General features: G+C 39.0%; 2 protein-coding genes across 3 annotated transcripts in view; both read right to left on the reverse strand.

The window, feature by feature from the left end:
* Nucleotides 1-17,136, reverse strand: part of TMEM242 (transmembrane protein 242) — a 39,994-nt gene that overhangs the window by 3,748 nt on the left and 19,110 nt on the right. The window contains exon 4 of one of the 2 annotated variants that reach the window (XM_014554492.2): nt 12,577-12,725. The exons of the other annotated variant lie outside the window; for it this stretch is intronic. Within the exon in view, the coding sequence (XP_014409978.1) occupies nt 12,577-12,725 (149 nt within the window). The remainder of the gene's footprint in view (nt 1-12,576; nt 12,726-17,136) is intronic. 2 annotated transcript variants of the gene reach the window in all.
* Nucleotides 10,674-12,569, reverse strand: LDHAL6B (lactate dehydrogenase A like 6B). Its single transcript, XM_032485250.1, has one exon. It carries the CDS (start codon nt 12,088-12,090, stop codon nt 10,945-10,947), a length of 1,146 nt encoding a protein of 381 aa, XP_032341141.1. The 5' UTR covers nt 12,091-12,569; the 3' UTR covers nt 10,674-10,944.

A 17,136-nucleotide genomic window follows, 5' to 3' on the forward strand; every position in this document is an offset into this window, starting at 1 on the left:
ATCATATCTGAAATATAGCCAGCTAAGAACAGACAGACTTCAGAGCAAGGGAAGGGAAGGGAGACAAGTGGGATAAAGAACACCATTTTGCCCTCTTTTACAGCTGTGGAGGAGACTGGCCAAGACAGCAGAGTAGAAAGAACCTGAGCTTACCTCCTCTCACAAGCACACCAAAATCATGACTAGCAGCAAAACAACCATCAGTGAAAAGGCCAGAACCTACCAGAAAAGATCTTCTACAATTAAAGACATAAAGAAAAAAACCACAAAGAGACAGGTAAGAGGGGTGCACTCACGATATCGTCAAGTCCCATCCCCTCGCTGGACAACCCACAAACTGGAGAATAATTACATTGCCGAGGTTCTCCCAGAGAAGTGAGAGTTTTGAGTCCCATGTCAGTTTCCTCAGCCCAGGGGTCCTGCACTGGGAAATGAGCCCCCAGGACATTTGGCTTTGGCACACAGTGGGGCTTTTTGTGAGTCCTAGAGGACTGGGGGAAATAGAGATTTCACTCTTAAAGGATGGACACAAAATCTCACATGCTCTGGGACGCAGGGCAATAGCAGTAATTTGATAGGAGCCTGGGCCAGACCTACCTGCTGGTCTTGGAGAGTCTCCTCAAGAGGTACGGAGCAGCTGCAGCTCACCCTGGGGACAGACACTGGCGGCAGCCATTCTCAGGAGCTCCTTCTACCACTTGGACACTGGTGTTGGCAGGCGCCATTGTGGAATTCTCCTTTGGGCCCACTTGACAGCCTGTACTTGCCCGTGCTGGGACACCTCATGCCAAGCAACTAACTGGGTAGGGACACAGCCCACCCATCAGCAGACAGGCTGCCTTAAGACCTCCTGAGCCTACAGCTGCCTCTAGACATAGCCTGGCCCACCAGAGGGTTTGGGACCCAGCTCCAACCACCAGGGGCAGGCACCAGCCCTAACCTCCAGAAAGCCTGCTGTAGCCTCTGGAACAGTCTTACCCACCAGAAGGCTGACACCAGACTCAGGAAAACCACAATGCTGTAGCCTCTGGAACAGTCTTACCCACCAGAAGGCTGACACCAGACTCAGGAAAACCACAATACTGCAGCCTGCAGACCTAGCCCTAGCCCCGGAGCCCCCTGAGGTTCTGCAGTCAGCCACCTCGTGACCTGGACCTAGCAGCTAGAAGCTTCCGCACAAGGCACGGCCTGACAACCAACTCAACCAGCAGCCAACCAAGCCTATCAGACTACCCACATAGTCAGCAGATCACAACGGAAGGGCCCACACACCCCTCATGAGGGAACCCCTAGAGCATATATAGCTTGGGTGACGAGAGGGTAAGTGTGCTGCTGGGATACATAGGGTGGAGACAGGCAATCTACCCAAGAAAGTGTTCAGGGAAGGGATCATAAAGATGATCAAAGAATGCAGGAGAAGAATGGATGCACAGAGCAAGAAATTACAAAAAGTTAGAAAATAAAGAACCATCAGAGATGAAGAATACAATAACTGAACTAAAAAAATACTAGAAGGAATCAATAGTAGTCTAAATGATACAGAGGAGCAGATCAGTAAGATGGATGATAGAGCAGTGGAAATCATTGATGCTGAACAGAAGAAAAAATGAAAAGAAATAAGGACTGTTTAAGAGACCTTTAGAACAGTATCAAGCACAATAACATTTGCATTATAGGAATCATAGAAGAGAAGGGCTGAGAACATACTTGAAGATATAATAGCTGTGAACATCCCTAACCTGAGAAAGGAAACAGTCATACAAGTCCAGAAAGTCCCATACAGGATTAACCCAAAGAGGAACACACCAAGACACACTGTAATTAAAGTGGCAAAAATTAAAGGTAAAGAGAGAATATTAAAAGCACCAAGGGAAAAGCAACAAGTACCATACAGGGGAACTCCCATAAGGCTATCAGCTGACTTTTCAGCAGAAATGCTGCCAGCCAGAAGGGAGTGATACGACACATTTAAAGTAATGAAAGGGAAAAACCTACAACCAAGGATACTCTACCCAGCAAGACTCTTGATCAGATATGATGGAATGGTCAAAAACGTTCATAGACAAGCAAAAGCTAAAAGAGTTCAGCACCACCAAAGCAGCTTTACAAATGTTAAAGAAACTTCTCTAAGTGAAAAAGAAAAGGCCGCAACTAGAAACATGAAAATTACAAAATGAAAAAAAAAAAAACCCAAAAACTCAATGGTAAAGTCATACATACAATAAAGGTAGGAAATCATCTACACACAAAGCTAGTAGGAAGATTAAAAGATAAAAGTAGTAAAATCATCTATATCCATAATAAGCAGTTAAGGGATACACAAAACACTTAGATATAAAATATGATATAAAAAACAGTGAGGAGAGGAGAGTACAAAATGCAGGGTTGCTAAAATGCATTTGAAATTAAGAGATCAGCAACTTAAAACAACTCTCTCTCTATCTACTTATCTATCTATCCATCTATCCATCTATCTAGAAACCTCATGGTAACCACAAACCAAATGTCTATAATGGGTATGTACACACACACACACACACAAAGGAATCCAAGTGTAACACTAAAGTTAGTTATCAAATCACAACAGAACAAAAGGGGGAAAAAAGACCTAAAAAATACCCCTCAAACAATTAACAAAATGGCAATAAGAACATACATATCAATAATTACCTTAAATAGAAATGCTCCAATCAAAAAACATACAGTGGCTGAATGGATAGAAAACAAGATGCATATACATGCTGCCTACACTTATATTACACAAAATACACTTTAAAATAAAGGCTGCTATAAGAGACAAGGACACGACATAAGTTTAGTCTAAGAGGAAGATATGACAGTTGTAAATATATATGCACCCAACATAGGAGCACTTAAATACAAAAAACAAATATGAATGGACATGAAGGGTGAGATCAACAGTAACACAATAATAGTAGGGGATTTTAACACCCTACTTTCATCAATGGACAGATCACCCAGACAGAAAATAAGAAAACATTGGCCTTAAATGACACATTAGACCAGATGGGCTTAATTGACATATATAGAACACTGCAACTAAAAGCAGCAGAATACACATTCTTTTCAAGTGCACATAGAACATTCTCCAGGATAGATCACATGCTATAGGCCACAAAACAAGCCTTAGTAAATTTAAACAAAACAAAAAAACTTAAATCATGTCAAGCATCTTTCCCAACCACAATGCTGTAAGACTAGAAATCAACTACAAGAAAAAAAACTGCAAAAAACATGAACACGTGGAGGCTAAATAATATGCTACTAAACAACCAATGGATCAATGAAGAAATTAAAGAGGAATGTAAAAAATACCTAGAGACAAATGAAAGTGAAAACATGATAATCCAAGATCCAAAACCTATGTGATGCAGCAAAAGTATTTCTAACAGGGAAGTTTATAGTTGATACAAGCTTACCTCAGGAAACAAGAAAAATCTCCAATAACCTAACCTACATCAAAAGGAAATAGAGAAAGAAGAACAAACAAAACCCAAAGTTAGTAGAAGGAAAGAAATCATAAAGATCAGAGCAGAAATAAATGAAATACAGACTAAAAAAAAAAAAATCAATGAAACTAAAAGCTGGTTCTTTGAAAAGATAAACAAAATTGATAAATATTTAGCCAGACTCATCAAGAAAAAAAGGGAAAAGACCCAAATCAATAAAATCAGAAATAAAAAAAGAAGACATTACAACAGACACCACAGAAATACAAAGGATCATTCTTAAGAGACTACTATGAACTATATGCCAATAGCATAGAAAACTAAGAAGAAACGTCAGATTCTTAAAAATGTGTAATCTCCCAAGACTGACCCAGGAAGAAATAGAAAATATGACCAGACCAGTTACCAGTAATGAAATTGAATCAGTAATTTAAAAAGTCCCAATAAACAAAAGTCCAGGACCAGATGGCTTCACAGGTGAATTCTACCAAACATTTAGAGAAGAGTTAACACCTATTCTTCTCAAACTATTCCAAAAAACTGCAGAGGAAGGTACACTTCCAAACTCATTCTATGACACCAACATCATCCTGATACCAAAACCAGACAAAGATATCACACAAAAAAAGAAAATTATAGGCCAATATCTTTGATGAACACAGATGCAAAAAACCTCAACAAAATGTTAGCAAACCAAATCCAACAATACATTAAAAGGATCATACGCTATGATCAAGTGGGATTTATCCCAGGGCTGTAAGATTTTTCAATATCCACAAATCAATCAGTGTAATACACCACATTAACACACTGAAGAATAAAAACCATATAATCATCTCAATAGATGGTGAAAAATCTTTTGACAAAATTCAACATCCCTTTACCCAGAAAGTGGGTATAGATGGAACATACCTCAACATAATAAAGACCATATGTGACAAACCCACAGCTAACATTATACTCAATAGTGAAAAGCTCAAAGTGTTTCCTCTGAGATCAGGAAAAAGACAAGGATGCCCACTCTCAACACTTTTATTCAACATAGTATTCTAAGTCCGAGCCACAGCAACCAGAGAAGAAAAAGAAATAAAAGAAATCCAAATTGGAAAGGAAGAAGTAAAACTGTCACTGTAGATGACGTGATACTATACATAGAAAATCCTAAAAATGCTGCCAGAAAACTACTAGAGCTCATCAGTGAATTTGGTAAAGTTGCAGGATACAAAATTAATATACGGAAATCTGCTGCATTTTTATACACTAATAATGAACTATCAGAAAGAGAAACCGAGGAACCAATCTCATTTACCACTGCATCAAAAATAAAATAAAATAAAATAAAATAAAATAAAATAAATAAAAAATAAAAATAAATGAATAAATAAAATAAAATAAAATAAAATAAAATAAAATAAAATAAAATAAAATACCTAGGAATAAAACTACCCGATGGGAAAAAGATCTGTAGTTGGAAAACCGTAAGACAGTGATGAAAGAAACTGAAGACAACACAAACAGATGTAAAGATATACCATGTTCATGAACTGGAAGAATTGATACTGTTAAAAATGACCATACTACCCAAGGTAATCTACAGACTCAATGCAATCCCTATCAAAATACCAATGGCATGTTTCACAGAACTAGAACAAATAACTTTAAAATTTGTATGAAAACACAGAAGACCCTACATAGCCAAAATAATCTTGGGAAGGAAGAACAGATCTAGAGGAATCACACTCCCTGACTTCAGATTATACTACAAAGCTACAGTAATCAAAAAAGTATGGTGCTGATACAAAAAGACATAAATCAGTGGAAAGACTAGAGAACCCAGAAATAAATCCATGCACGTATGCTCAATCAATCTACAACAATGAAGCCAAGAATAAACAATGGAGAAAAGTCTCTTCAATAAGGGGTACTGGGAAAACTGGACAGCTACATGTAAAAGAATGAAATGAGGACATTCTCTAACACCATGCACAAAAATAAACTCAAAATGGATTAAAGTCCTAAATGTAAGACTGGGAACTATAAAACTCCTAGAGGAAAACACAGGCAAACACTCTTTGACATAAATACTAGCAATATTTTTTTTGGGTCTGTCTCCTAAAGCAAAGGAAATAAAAGCAAAAACAATCAAATGAGACCTAATTACACTGCACAACAAAGGAAACCATTGACAAAATGAAGACAACCTACTGAATGGGAGAAAATATTTGCAAGTGATATGACTGATAAGGATTTAATATCTAACATATATAAATAAATAGCTCATACAACTCAACAACAACAACAATCACCTTAAAAAAAAAAAAAAGACCCCCAAACTGAAAAATAACAACCTGATTAAAAGATGGGCATAAGACCTAAATAGACATTTTTTCAAAGAGGACATGCAGATGGCCAACAGGAACATGAAAAGATGCTCAGCATCACTAAATCTGCTGGGAAATGCAAATCAAAACCACAATGAGATATGACCTCACACCTGTTAGAATGGTTATCCTTAAAAAGAACACAAACAACAAATGTTGGTGAGGATGTGGAGAAGAGGAAACCCTTATACGTTATTGGTAGGAATGTAAACTAGGTGCAGCCAACGTGGAAAACAGTATGGAGATTTCTCAAAATACTAAAAATAGAACTACCATATGACCCAGCAATTCCACTCCTGGAAGTATTTCTGAAAAAAACCAAAAACACTAATTTGAAAAGATACATGCACCCCAACATTCATAGCAGCATTGTTTACAATTGCCAAGATATGGAAGTGACCTAAGAGTCCATCACAGATGAATGGATAAAGAATATGTGGTGTGTATACACACACGTATATATAATGGAATACTAATCAGCCATAAAAGGGAATGAAATTTTGCCATTTGAAACAACATGGATGGGTCTGGAGGGTATCATGCTTAGTGAAATAAGTCCAAAAGAGAAAGACAAATACTGTATGATATCATTTTTATGTGGAATCTGAAAAAACACAACAAACTAGTGAATATAACAAAAAAGAAACATATGACTCACAGATATAGAGAACAAACCAGGGGCTACCAGTGGGGAGAAGGATGAGGGGAGGGGCAATATAGGGGTAGGGGACTAACAGGTACAAACTATTATGTATAAAATAAGCTACAGGGATATACTGTACAACACAGGGTATGTAACCAATATTTTATAATAATAAACGGAGTATAACCTTTAAAAATTCTGAAACACTGTATTTTACACCTGTTACATAATATTGTACATCGACTATATTTTGATGAAATTTTTAAAAAATGTAAGCTGTGGAAATGGAAATGAAGTCTACATTTTAAGTTATAAACAGGGCCTCAAGTTGCTTTAAACAATAGGGCTCCATAGAAGGTTTTAAAGCTTGTAGTATTAATGTATATGGATAGTAGATGAAAACCTTCAGTTTTTTCCACCTGTTTCAATTTCTGATATGCAGATCAGAGGTGTTGGTCTTATCAGTGATACTCCATCACAGGCCTACAGAACATTCCCTTGCTTACAAATGTGCTTGATGAAAGATTTAGGGACTGAGTACATTTAAGCAAATGTGGTTATAAAATAAATGTATTCCACAATAATAATCACAGCCATTGCCACAGAACCATCCCTCTACCCTAATACCCCACAAGTTTGAAGATGGGGCATGCTGGTAACTTGACTCTCCATCTGGCAACTCAGTTTTAATCTGAAGCATTTTCTAAATTTGGGGATTTCTTTCCTGCAGTCTTCTTCCCTCTTTCCTTTGACCAGGGAGAATTTTTCCAAGGTTATTGATCACAGGCCTACCCTTCTAAGCAGGGCCACTGAGTAATGCACAACTCCAGGAGCCTCTCTCCACAAACTAAGGTCCGAATGGCACTCCCTAGGCAATGAGCCCACTGCTCCAAGAACACCATCCTTAAGTCCCAAATTGTGTCCAATAGTGCTGTGTTGTGGTATTACCAGAAAGTACCACTTTAAGGCAGCAATTCTCAGAGTGTTATGACAATTGGAAAATGTACTACAAGTAATTTTCACTAATACAGACATTCTGACTGACTTTTTTAGATATTAGAACAGATTCAAGATTACGTTTCCAATAATGTTACTATTCTCATTCACACTGCAAAGGCTTTTTGAAGAGCCATTTAGCCAGTATACCAGGAGTGAAACATGGGATACGGCTACACATTTAACATGCATATCTTGGCAAGGGAAAAAACAACATGAAAACTTTTGGTCTAATATATGCTGTGATGAAAAATGACAAAAGCCTGAGGATAAGTCCCCAATTTAATTAATCTGAGAAAAGCCTTACAGCATTTAGCCTAATAAACAGACAGCTATCGGAATTAAAAGCTCCAAGTTTTAAAATGTCTTTGCCATCAACTAGCTCGTTTAGCTTCAGTTTCCTCACTTGTAGGTAGAGGACTACTGCCAGCCTCAGTGCTAGGGTTGGAATAATAAAGGCTTTATAGGACCAACTGATGAGCAAGCCTTTGCATATGTCAATACTTACAGTGCCAATGGTAATTCTGAAGAACCTGGAAATTCAGGTTCTTCATAAGATAAAACAGAATAAGACTGTAAGTGTTCCCTGAATAGGAATAATAACATCTGCCATTTGAGATCACCTATATATACCAAGCAGTAGGCTTTTACATTAAGTCTTCCCAATTCTATGTGGCATAAATGAGGACTACCACTTTACATATGAGGAACCAACCAGAGGTCAGAGAGGTTAACCCCTCCATGGTGATGTGGTTTAGGAGTACAACTGCCTGACTGATATCCAGGCTCTTCCCCCACAGACGCTCTGGTTCTGTGATCTGTAAAGACATGGCACCTCTACAACCTCTACTCATGTACAGATTTCACTAAAAATGACTTTAAAAGCCTATAATTCTTGCAATGGTGACCATGTTATTTAGAATGCTATAGCAGATTATTACCAATGTTTACCGACAGCCAGCACTCATCTATTTCTTGATACAGGGGGGTTATACTTCTCTACCCTCTTGAAGTTAGGTAACCACGAGACTAATTCTGGCTAATAAAATATGAGGAAAAGAAATGTATGTCACTTCCAGGGTGAAGCGTGTAATTGCAGGTGTTCATTTCTCCAGGCCTCTCTTCCTTTTCCATAGCAATCATGGGAACCTGTGTAGCTGTGGTGGTGCCTCAAGATCAAGGCAACCTGATGTATGAAGCCGGCCTGTGGGGAAAGCTTCCTAGAGAGTTGTGTAAACTCATAGTGGATTTTAGGAAAGAAACAAACCTCTTTTATTTTAAGCCACACAGTTGGAGATTGTTTTTTACTGTGGTATAACCTAGCCTATCCTGACTGACATAGCTGATGGAGAGAATTACAAAACAGACATAAGGCATGCTCTGGTCCCCTTCCATATTACATTAAATGTGGTTGAAACACGGCTGAGTAAAAACTCAAGGGCTGGTTGTGGTATACATGCACACATATACACACAATGGAATACTACTCAGCCATAAAAAAGAATAAAAATAATGCCATGTGCAGCAATGTGGATGGACCTAGAGATTATCATACTAAGCAAAGTAAGTCAGACAGAGAAAGACAAGTATCATTTGATATCACTTACATGGGGAATCTTAAAAAATGACACAAATTAGCTTATCTACAAAACAGAAACAGACTCACAAACATAGAAAACTTATGGTTATCAAAGGGGAAAGGGGGGAGGGATTAATTAGGAGTTTGAGATCAACATATACAAACTATTATATACAAGATAAACAAGGTCCTACTGTATAGCACAGGGAACTATATTCAATATCTTGTAATAATCCATAATGAAAAGAATATATATGTATAACTGAATCACTATGCTGTATACCAGAAACTAACACATTGTAAATCAACTATGTTTCAATAAAAAATAAACTCAAGGGCTGGACAAATAAGAGGAACCTTGTGCAGTTAAGCTTAAAAAGGTTTTAGAACCACCTGGTACAACCAAAGCACCACTCTTCCCACCTTCAGGGAGCTCAGCACAACTAATCCCATTGTATGGCACAGCTTCCTGTATAATCAGAACATTTTGATATTTTCAATGAAATAGTATGGGAGCTCTGATTAAAGAGTCAGTTTTTTGGGGTGGATGGCTTTTCTGTGTCTACTTGATAAAGTTCAATTAAGCAGGACTGGCTTAATTTAGAGAGCAGATGCTGGTACTTTTCAATTTTGATTAGGCCTGTTGATAGCCATGTAAATCCTGAGATGTTTGAACATACCATGTTATTTATTTAATATTCAGTTGCACTAGGAAGGCTAAGATGAATTTTAAAAATCTCAGCTTCTCATTTTCTAAGTTCTTAGTACCATTATTTAGGTAAAGGTCAGACAAGCATCTTTACTTTCTCCTAAACTCTCACTGTAACACATGCATAAAGTCTAGAATCTATAGTAAAGTCAATTGATTTAGGAATAGAAAGTGAACATGTAACTTTCTGAGAAATACAATCCCTTAAGTACTCATTAAAATGGCCAATTTTTATGACAATGATTAACAACAGGACACAATTCAAAAGCAAATGCTTTCTGTAAATGTGAAGTAAACTGGAAAGAGATGACCCTGGAGTGTCTTAGGGCCAAGGCCTACTCTGCAGCTAAGACCCAGTCCAGTAAGAACAATTTAACATGCTGCTTTTTTGTTGTTGTTAATTTATTTATTTATAATTTTTTTTGGCAGGAGGGAGGTAATTAGGCTTATTTATGTATTTATTTTTAGAGGAGGTACTGGGGACTGAACCCAGGACCTTGTGCATGCTCAGCATGTGCTCTACCACTTGAGCTATACCCTCCCCTCCATAACATGCTTCTTGATTTAATGGGCTAACAGGTCAGGTTCTCAGAGGCAGTTCTAAAATGATTTCAGTCAGGCTTTATTTTTAGTAACTGTACTACCTTTGTAGTACAGGCCTCTTTCTAAAAGCTTTATATTTTATTGCATTAAACTTTATAACAGCTACCAACCAGATCACTATTATTTTTCATATTTTACCTAATGATCCTGCTTCACTGGCACACAAAGGTGAACGGATGCAAATATACACACACACACAAACACAGGACCTGCTGCTCCCATTTTATGATGCCTTTTTAAAGGCCTGGCTTATAAGGTTGTCACAGGGGAATGAGGACAGCTGATGGCTCCATTACACAAAGTACTTCTATGTATACATTTATTTTTACACTGTATAGGAAGTTACAACTTCTAAAAAACAGTATTTAAATGAACATAGGTATAAGCTACCCAGAACAAAAACCAAATGACATCTCTCTCTCTCTACACACACACACACACACACACACACACACACACTTTCCAACTTTTAGGAATTCAAATTTATTCAAAAACTGGATATACATAACCCCATAACTATCTTTCCTTGAATAACTTCAGAATGGCAGTTTTTTAAAACAACTTTAAAACTCAAGCTCCTTCTGAATTTCCCAAAGAGTTTTTGCACTCTTCTGCAGACGAGCCTCTTCTTCAGGGGCCAACTTTACTCTTATAAGGTCAGTAATACCATTTTCTCCCAGGATACAAGGAACACTGAGGAATACTTCCTCATTTATTCCATAGAGACCCTTAATTCTGGTGGAAACTGGATGCACTCTCCTAAGATTTTTCAAAATACTTTCTGTTAAATCAGCCACAGATAGGCCAATGGCCCAAGAAGTATAACCTTTCATTTTAATAATGTCATAGGCACTAGCAACCACATCTTTGTGAACATTTTTCCACTGCTCAGGATCTTTATCAGTTCCTATATCTACGTTCAGAGTTTTCAGAGGAACACCAGCAATGTTCACACCACTCCACACAGGAACACTTGAATCTCCATGCTCTCCAAGGATCCACCCATGACAGCTTTCAGAATGGATACCAAGCCTTTGCCCGATCAAGAAACGGAAACGGGCAGTGTCCAGATTACAACCACTTCCAATAACACGGTTTTGAGGGAATTCACTCAACTTCCAGGCTACATAAGTTAAGATATCCACTGGATTGGAAACAACAATCAGTTTGCAGCGAGGGCTGTGTTGGACAATACTGGAAATCATTAATTTAAAGATGGCCAAATTTCGCTGGACTAAATTAAGGCGTGTTTCCCCTTTTTCCTGGCGTGCACCTGCTGTGATAATCACGAGGCTGGAGTTTGCAGTGACAAGGTAATCTTTGCTGTAAACAATATTTGGCATTTTGACGAACGAACTGCCATGTTGAAGATCCACTGTCTCACCCTTCAGTCGGCCTTCATCAACATCCACCAAGGCAAGTTCATCACTCAAGCCTTTTAACAGGATGCTGATAGCACAGGCCATGCCAACCGATCCAGTTCCTACAATAGAGATCTTACTGCAACGAACGGCCTCGTCCGAAGTGAGATTCTTCAGAAGCTCACACTTGACGGTCGCCATCTCAGACGCGGGGGCGACGGGCCACGCGCCCCTGAGGGGGACGCCAGCTGTCTGGCGGGGGCCTAACACCATTCCCAAGCCCAGGAAATTCGCTTTCGCAGCGCCCACTCTCTGGCCAGCCCGCAGGACTCTCACAGTCCAGCTCATGGCCCCTCGCTCAACAGATGACGGAAGAGAAAGGGAGAAAGCAGCCGGCAGCCTTCAAAGCTCGAAGGGAAGCACCTGTGACCGTTGGCCGCTCCCTCAGCAAGTTACTGAGGCGGTACCAAGCCGGCGCCTTCGAACGCGCCTTCCGCCTGTTACTGCGGCTGCGCAAACTGGACCCTTTGACCACCCCTTTGGCGGCTACTGCGGCTGCGCAAGGCAGGCCCAACACACGTGACCTGGATCGGACCCTCGGAGAGCGCTCGCAGTGTCAGTTCTGACGACGGTGGAGAAAGGACTTCTCTAGCAAATGGATTCTGGAGTAAAAGTTTTATAAACACAAATTCTCTCCAAAACTTAGCGTGTATAATGGGTCAACCCACATCCTTGGGATTAGTGATTTTCTGTTTTTACTACCTATGCAAAATAAAAATACTTCCATTAAGTACAGATGAAAATAAGGTTAAATTTTCTGAACTGGATCCCTACCGGGAATAAGATGCGTGTCCTTTGTCTCCCGATGGTCTCCTGCACCACTTCCCTGCATCTGTTTGGGAAGTAGGGCTCCTGTCGTATCCAGTTGGAGAAGCTTCTATTTGGAAAGGCTTCCTATTGCCTTTATACCAATCAAGATGTAACTGTGGGAAACAAGCAGGTTCTTAACAACGGGAAGGAGCCGACTGTGAGCTAGTTCAACGGTAAAAGCTCACAGGGAGAGGCTGTTACTCTCTCTCATGCCAAAGGAAAGCTTGTGATTGAGTCTTGATTAAAACTGACTTCTCAAGTAGAAACATGACGATGTAGAGTTATAGTAAAATGAAGATATGAAGAACCTTAAAACGGCAAGTTTAGACCAATGCACAAATCAGATTATTGATTAAAGTAGTAAAATAAAATATTAGCTAGCACAACATGGCATCAGTATATCTTACCTTCCTCTGCATTTCTCTGGTCAGTCTTTTGAACTTCCTTTCAAGTTTCTAAGGAAATAAAAACTTTCCATCTTGATGAAATATATACCCTTAAACCCAATACTACAAAAGTTCCAATAAAATAATGGTACTTTCTCCCCTCTTATATATACAGAATTCTGACCATGTAACGATTCCTCAAAGCTTTCCTCTCATTCTAAGAAAGCAATACGCTTTCCCCTAATGGAGCTCTTGGTGTACAGAGCCTCCTCACAGGGGAAAAAAATTGCGTGTATGCACATGTATGTGTGCGTGAATTCCGTTTTAGAATATCAAATCTTGACAAAATTAACATTTTATACTCAGGACTTGAAAAGCTATTCTCATTCTTCTTGCCACTGAACTGCAGTTCAAGAAGAGACGAATAGTAAGCAAAGGAGTTGGTGAGGGGGTGAGAAAAGTGTGGCAATTAGTGGAGTTCCTGCAATCCTGTTTCAGTGTTAACTTGCTGGTACCCTGTTTAGATGGTACAGTGCAAGCTCCGTGACACATAAAATGTTAAGAGCACCACATACATAAGTTCTCATCACACTGGTAGTCAAATTTATGGTAACTGTTTGTCAAATTAAAAGCTAGAATTTTTTAAATGATCATCTTTAATGGTGGCTGACATCTTGGAGGAATCCTCGTAAAAGACCAACTTTTGACAGCTATTATTCCTTTTATCCCAGTTATAGCTTGAAATGTTTTAACCCAGCCTGTTCCCACCTTCTTCCTGCAATGATTCCTTTGACCAGTCAAGCCACTTTCTGAGATAAGTGTTCTTGAGGATGAAATTCAAGGACATAAAGACTCAGCTAGATGGCTTCTTTTATAGTAATTTTCTCTCTAGACTTTGAACCTCTTTAGAAATACAATCACTATGACAGCTGCCTCTTCAGTCTTCCCCTTAGCCACAACTAAATCAATTTTGAGAAAAACAGCACTCTCTAAAATAAAAAAATACCTTAAACAAAGCAGCTTTTTATTTACAGTAAGTCTTGAGATAAGAAGGAAAGAACTGAAAAAGATAAGGGGATGTATATGACCTACAGAGCAGACTTAGGTCTACTCAAAGATGTGGAAAACCAAATATAGCTAGACATCTCCCTAATGACCTTCTGTCTTAGGTGGCTCATTCTTCTTTTCGAATGGAAAATCTAACTCAAATTATCTATTCAAAATTCAGTATAATATTATAGCCAGTGGAAGGATTACGCCGTAATACCTTTGTTTACACCACTCAGGAGGGTGGAAGCAGGAAATGAAGATGACCAGCAAGTCTCTGGACCAAGAATGGTAAACTAAGCTATTCTACTCTTTCTACCTGGACTCACCCCCAGTTCCTCCTGCCCTTTTTCTACCTAGGAGTTCAGTTCAAATATTTTATACTCTTCTGAGTCTTCTATGATCTACCAAGGATAACAAACTTTAAGAAATTCTGCCACCAGTGTACTCTGAACCATTATAGGATCTATCACATACAATTAGATGTAATTACTTATGAATTTGTCACTCCATCATCTTTTACTTACCAGCATATCCCTATCTTCTAGCACAGAACTTGGTACCTGAACAGGAATTCAGGAAATGTTCGTGGTAGAAAAGAATTAGTAAATAACTATAGAACTGAATTAATTAAGGCCAGAAGGCTAAAAGCTGAAAGAGAGATGGAAAGACAGGGCTGGAGAATCCACCTGGTACTAGAGTTCTGAATAAAGGGGTAAGTAAAATGTATAGGTGCCTATTTGGGATTTCTTAGCAAGGTTGATGCATAAATTTCAGATAAAGTTGTGAATAAGCTGAAAGATTTCTTAATTACTTTTAATACCATCTTTACCAAGTTAGAAAATACAAATTAAAAAAAATTCTATAGTGCTAGAAACACAGTAAGATAAATATGCAACAGCAGAAAGAATATTGTTATCCTTTGAAGTTATTTAATATGTTTTGTTCTATGGAAAGCTTTTAAAAAATAATCTATGCACAAAACCCTTGATTTGGAATAGAAAAGAAAATGCAATGAAAGCAGTGTTAATATTATAAGCTATAAACTTACCAGCATGCAAGTAGAGCATTACATAAACACAGTTATTTTAAAAGTCTTATGATTCGAAAATCATAAAATGCAAAGTGTAGGGTTTTTTTTTTTTTAAATTGGTGGGCTGTGATTCTATCGCTCACAGATAGTAAAATATAACTTTGTAATCCTCGTGTGGGGGTCTTTTCATATTGCAGTACCTGAGAGTATTTTCCTTTGTCAGTAATACTGGGAATGCTGGGGGAAGGAGAAAAGGAGGGGACAAAGCTTTGTCTTCTGAATAGAATAAAGGCAGAATGTCAACTTAAAAAGCAACCCTGGGATCAACATCCTATTTATGGTATTCAAATATTACAACATGAATTGGCAAGCTCTTCTGATAAATTACCCAAATTCCACTTTTGTTCTTTAAAGGTATCATCTTACATATACTTTTTGATGCAACTGTAAAAAAAGCTGCCTGTATTAATTATTAAAAAGGAAAAAAAATTATTTTAATGTGGCACAAAACATGAAAAACAAAATTTAAATTCTTTAGTATCTGTTTAAACATCCTAAATCGCATCTAACTATTGAGAAAGTTTAATTTCATGGCCATAAGCTCTAACTGCATAGGTGCCGTTCTACTAATTCAGCCCATTTATTCTCTGCGATTGGATTAACAAAAATAATACTATAGCCCTCAGTAACAACAGTGTTACTCATCTAAAAATAAAAAAGACATGGAGAATATCTTTGTGTATGGAAGTTACTTTCAACTTAAGGTAGAAACTTAAGTTACCTTTATAGACTCCAAACTGTCAAAACTCCATGTTGTAAAGGTTAAAAATCAATTTGCCTCCAGATTCCATCTATGCAAAGAACAGGGACAGCAGGAGCTGGGAATAGTGGGGAGAAGAAGGGGGATTCAAGGTGGGGGATTAGCAAAGTTTCCTGGGCAAAGCTAGAAAGGCCCAGATCTAGAAAGAACGCGGCCTTTCAGCACGGCTAGAACTCTGAACATGACAGAGACTGATGAGGACAGCCAGACGCTCAGCTGCAGCACTGCCAGCTTCTGGACCTGCTCGTGCTCTGTGGGCCTGTCCTGTGCGCTGTAGGATGATTAGCAGCATCTCTGGCCTCTATCCGTTAGATGCAGGTGGCCCCCCTGCCATCATGACAGCCGACAGTGCCTCCAGACACTGCCAGGTCTCTTTTGGGGTGGGGTAAGGTGGGAAGGACACAGCAAAATTGCCACACACACCCTCAACCCTGGGTTGAGAGCCAGTAAGTTAAAGAATCAGCAGGGGCCAGATCACAGAGGGACTTATAAACCATTACAAGAAACCTGGAATGTTCTCAAGGGAAGAGGGAGCCCATCCAACAGATGTTCACCAAATGCCTCCTCTGTGCTCGGCACAGTACAGGCGCTGAGGCCACAACAATGAAAAGATAAATGAGGTCTCTACTCTCAGAATTTATGTCCTTTTAGTGAAGACAGATAAAATTAAAAAATGGTCAATATAACTTCATTTTGCAACAAGTGCTGTGAAGAAACTAGCATAATGTCAGAGAGGACCTGAGTGGTGGGAGTAAAGAGGCTACTGTATTTTAGACTAAATGGTCTGGGGAAGCTTCTCTGAGGAGGTGAAATAAATCTGAGTTGAAACCTTGGAAGGTAACACAGAGCCAGCCATGCAAAGCCCCAGGCAAGGAGTTTCCTGGGCAAAGCTGGAAAGGCCCTGGTACTGAAGGAACAAGGAGGCCGAGGCCCTAGCAGGGCCAGGTGCGTTGGGTTGGAGGGGTGACTGGGTTGGTTCAAGATGAGGTCAGCGAGGTAGGTGGGGCTACATCCTGTGAGACTTCTTCAGCGGGAGATAGGAGACGCTGAAGGGGTTTTAAATAAAGAAGAGACATGACTTACATTTAAAAATATCTCTGGCTGCTGTGTGGAAAAGTTCTCGGGGAAGTAAAGGAGAGGCCAAGATCCTGGACAGGAAACTATTTCAATATACCAGGCAAAAGATGAATGGAGCTGGAGAGAGATGAAGAGCCACACAGTGTTAGCCACAGAGCTGA

The sequence above is a fragment of the Camelus ferus genome, chromosome 8 (assembly GCF_009834535.1).
Source record: "Camelus ferus isolate YT-003-E chromosome 8, BCGSAC_Cfer_1.0, whole genome shotgun sequence".
NCBI classification, from domain to species: Eukaryota; Metazoa; Chordata; class Mammalia; order Artiodactyla; family Camelidae; genus Camelus; species Camelus ferus.

Excerpts from the sequence above, each read along its gene's own strand:
- LDHAL6B (XM_032485250.1), bottom strand. The coding sequence starts at position 12,090 with ATGAGCTGGACTGTGAGAGTCCTGCGGGCTGGCCAGAGAGTGGGCGCT.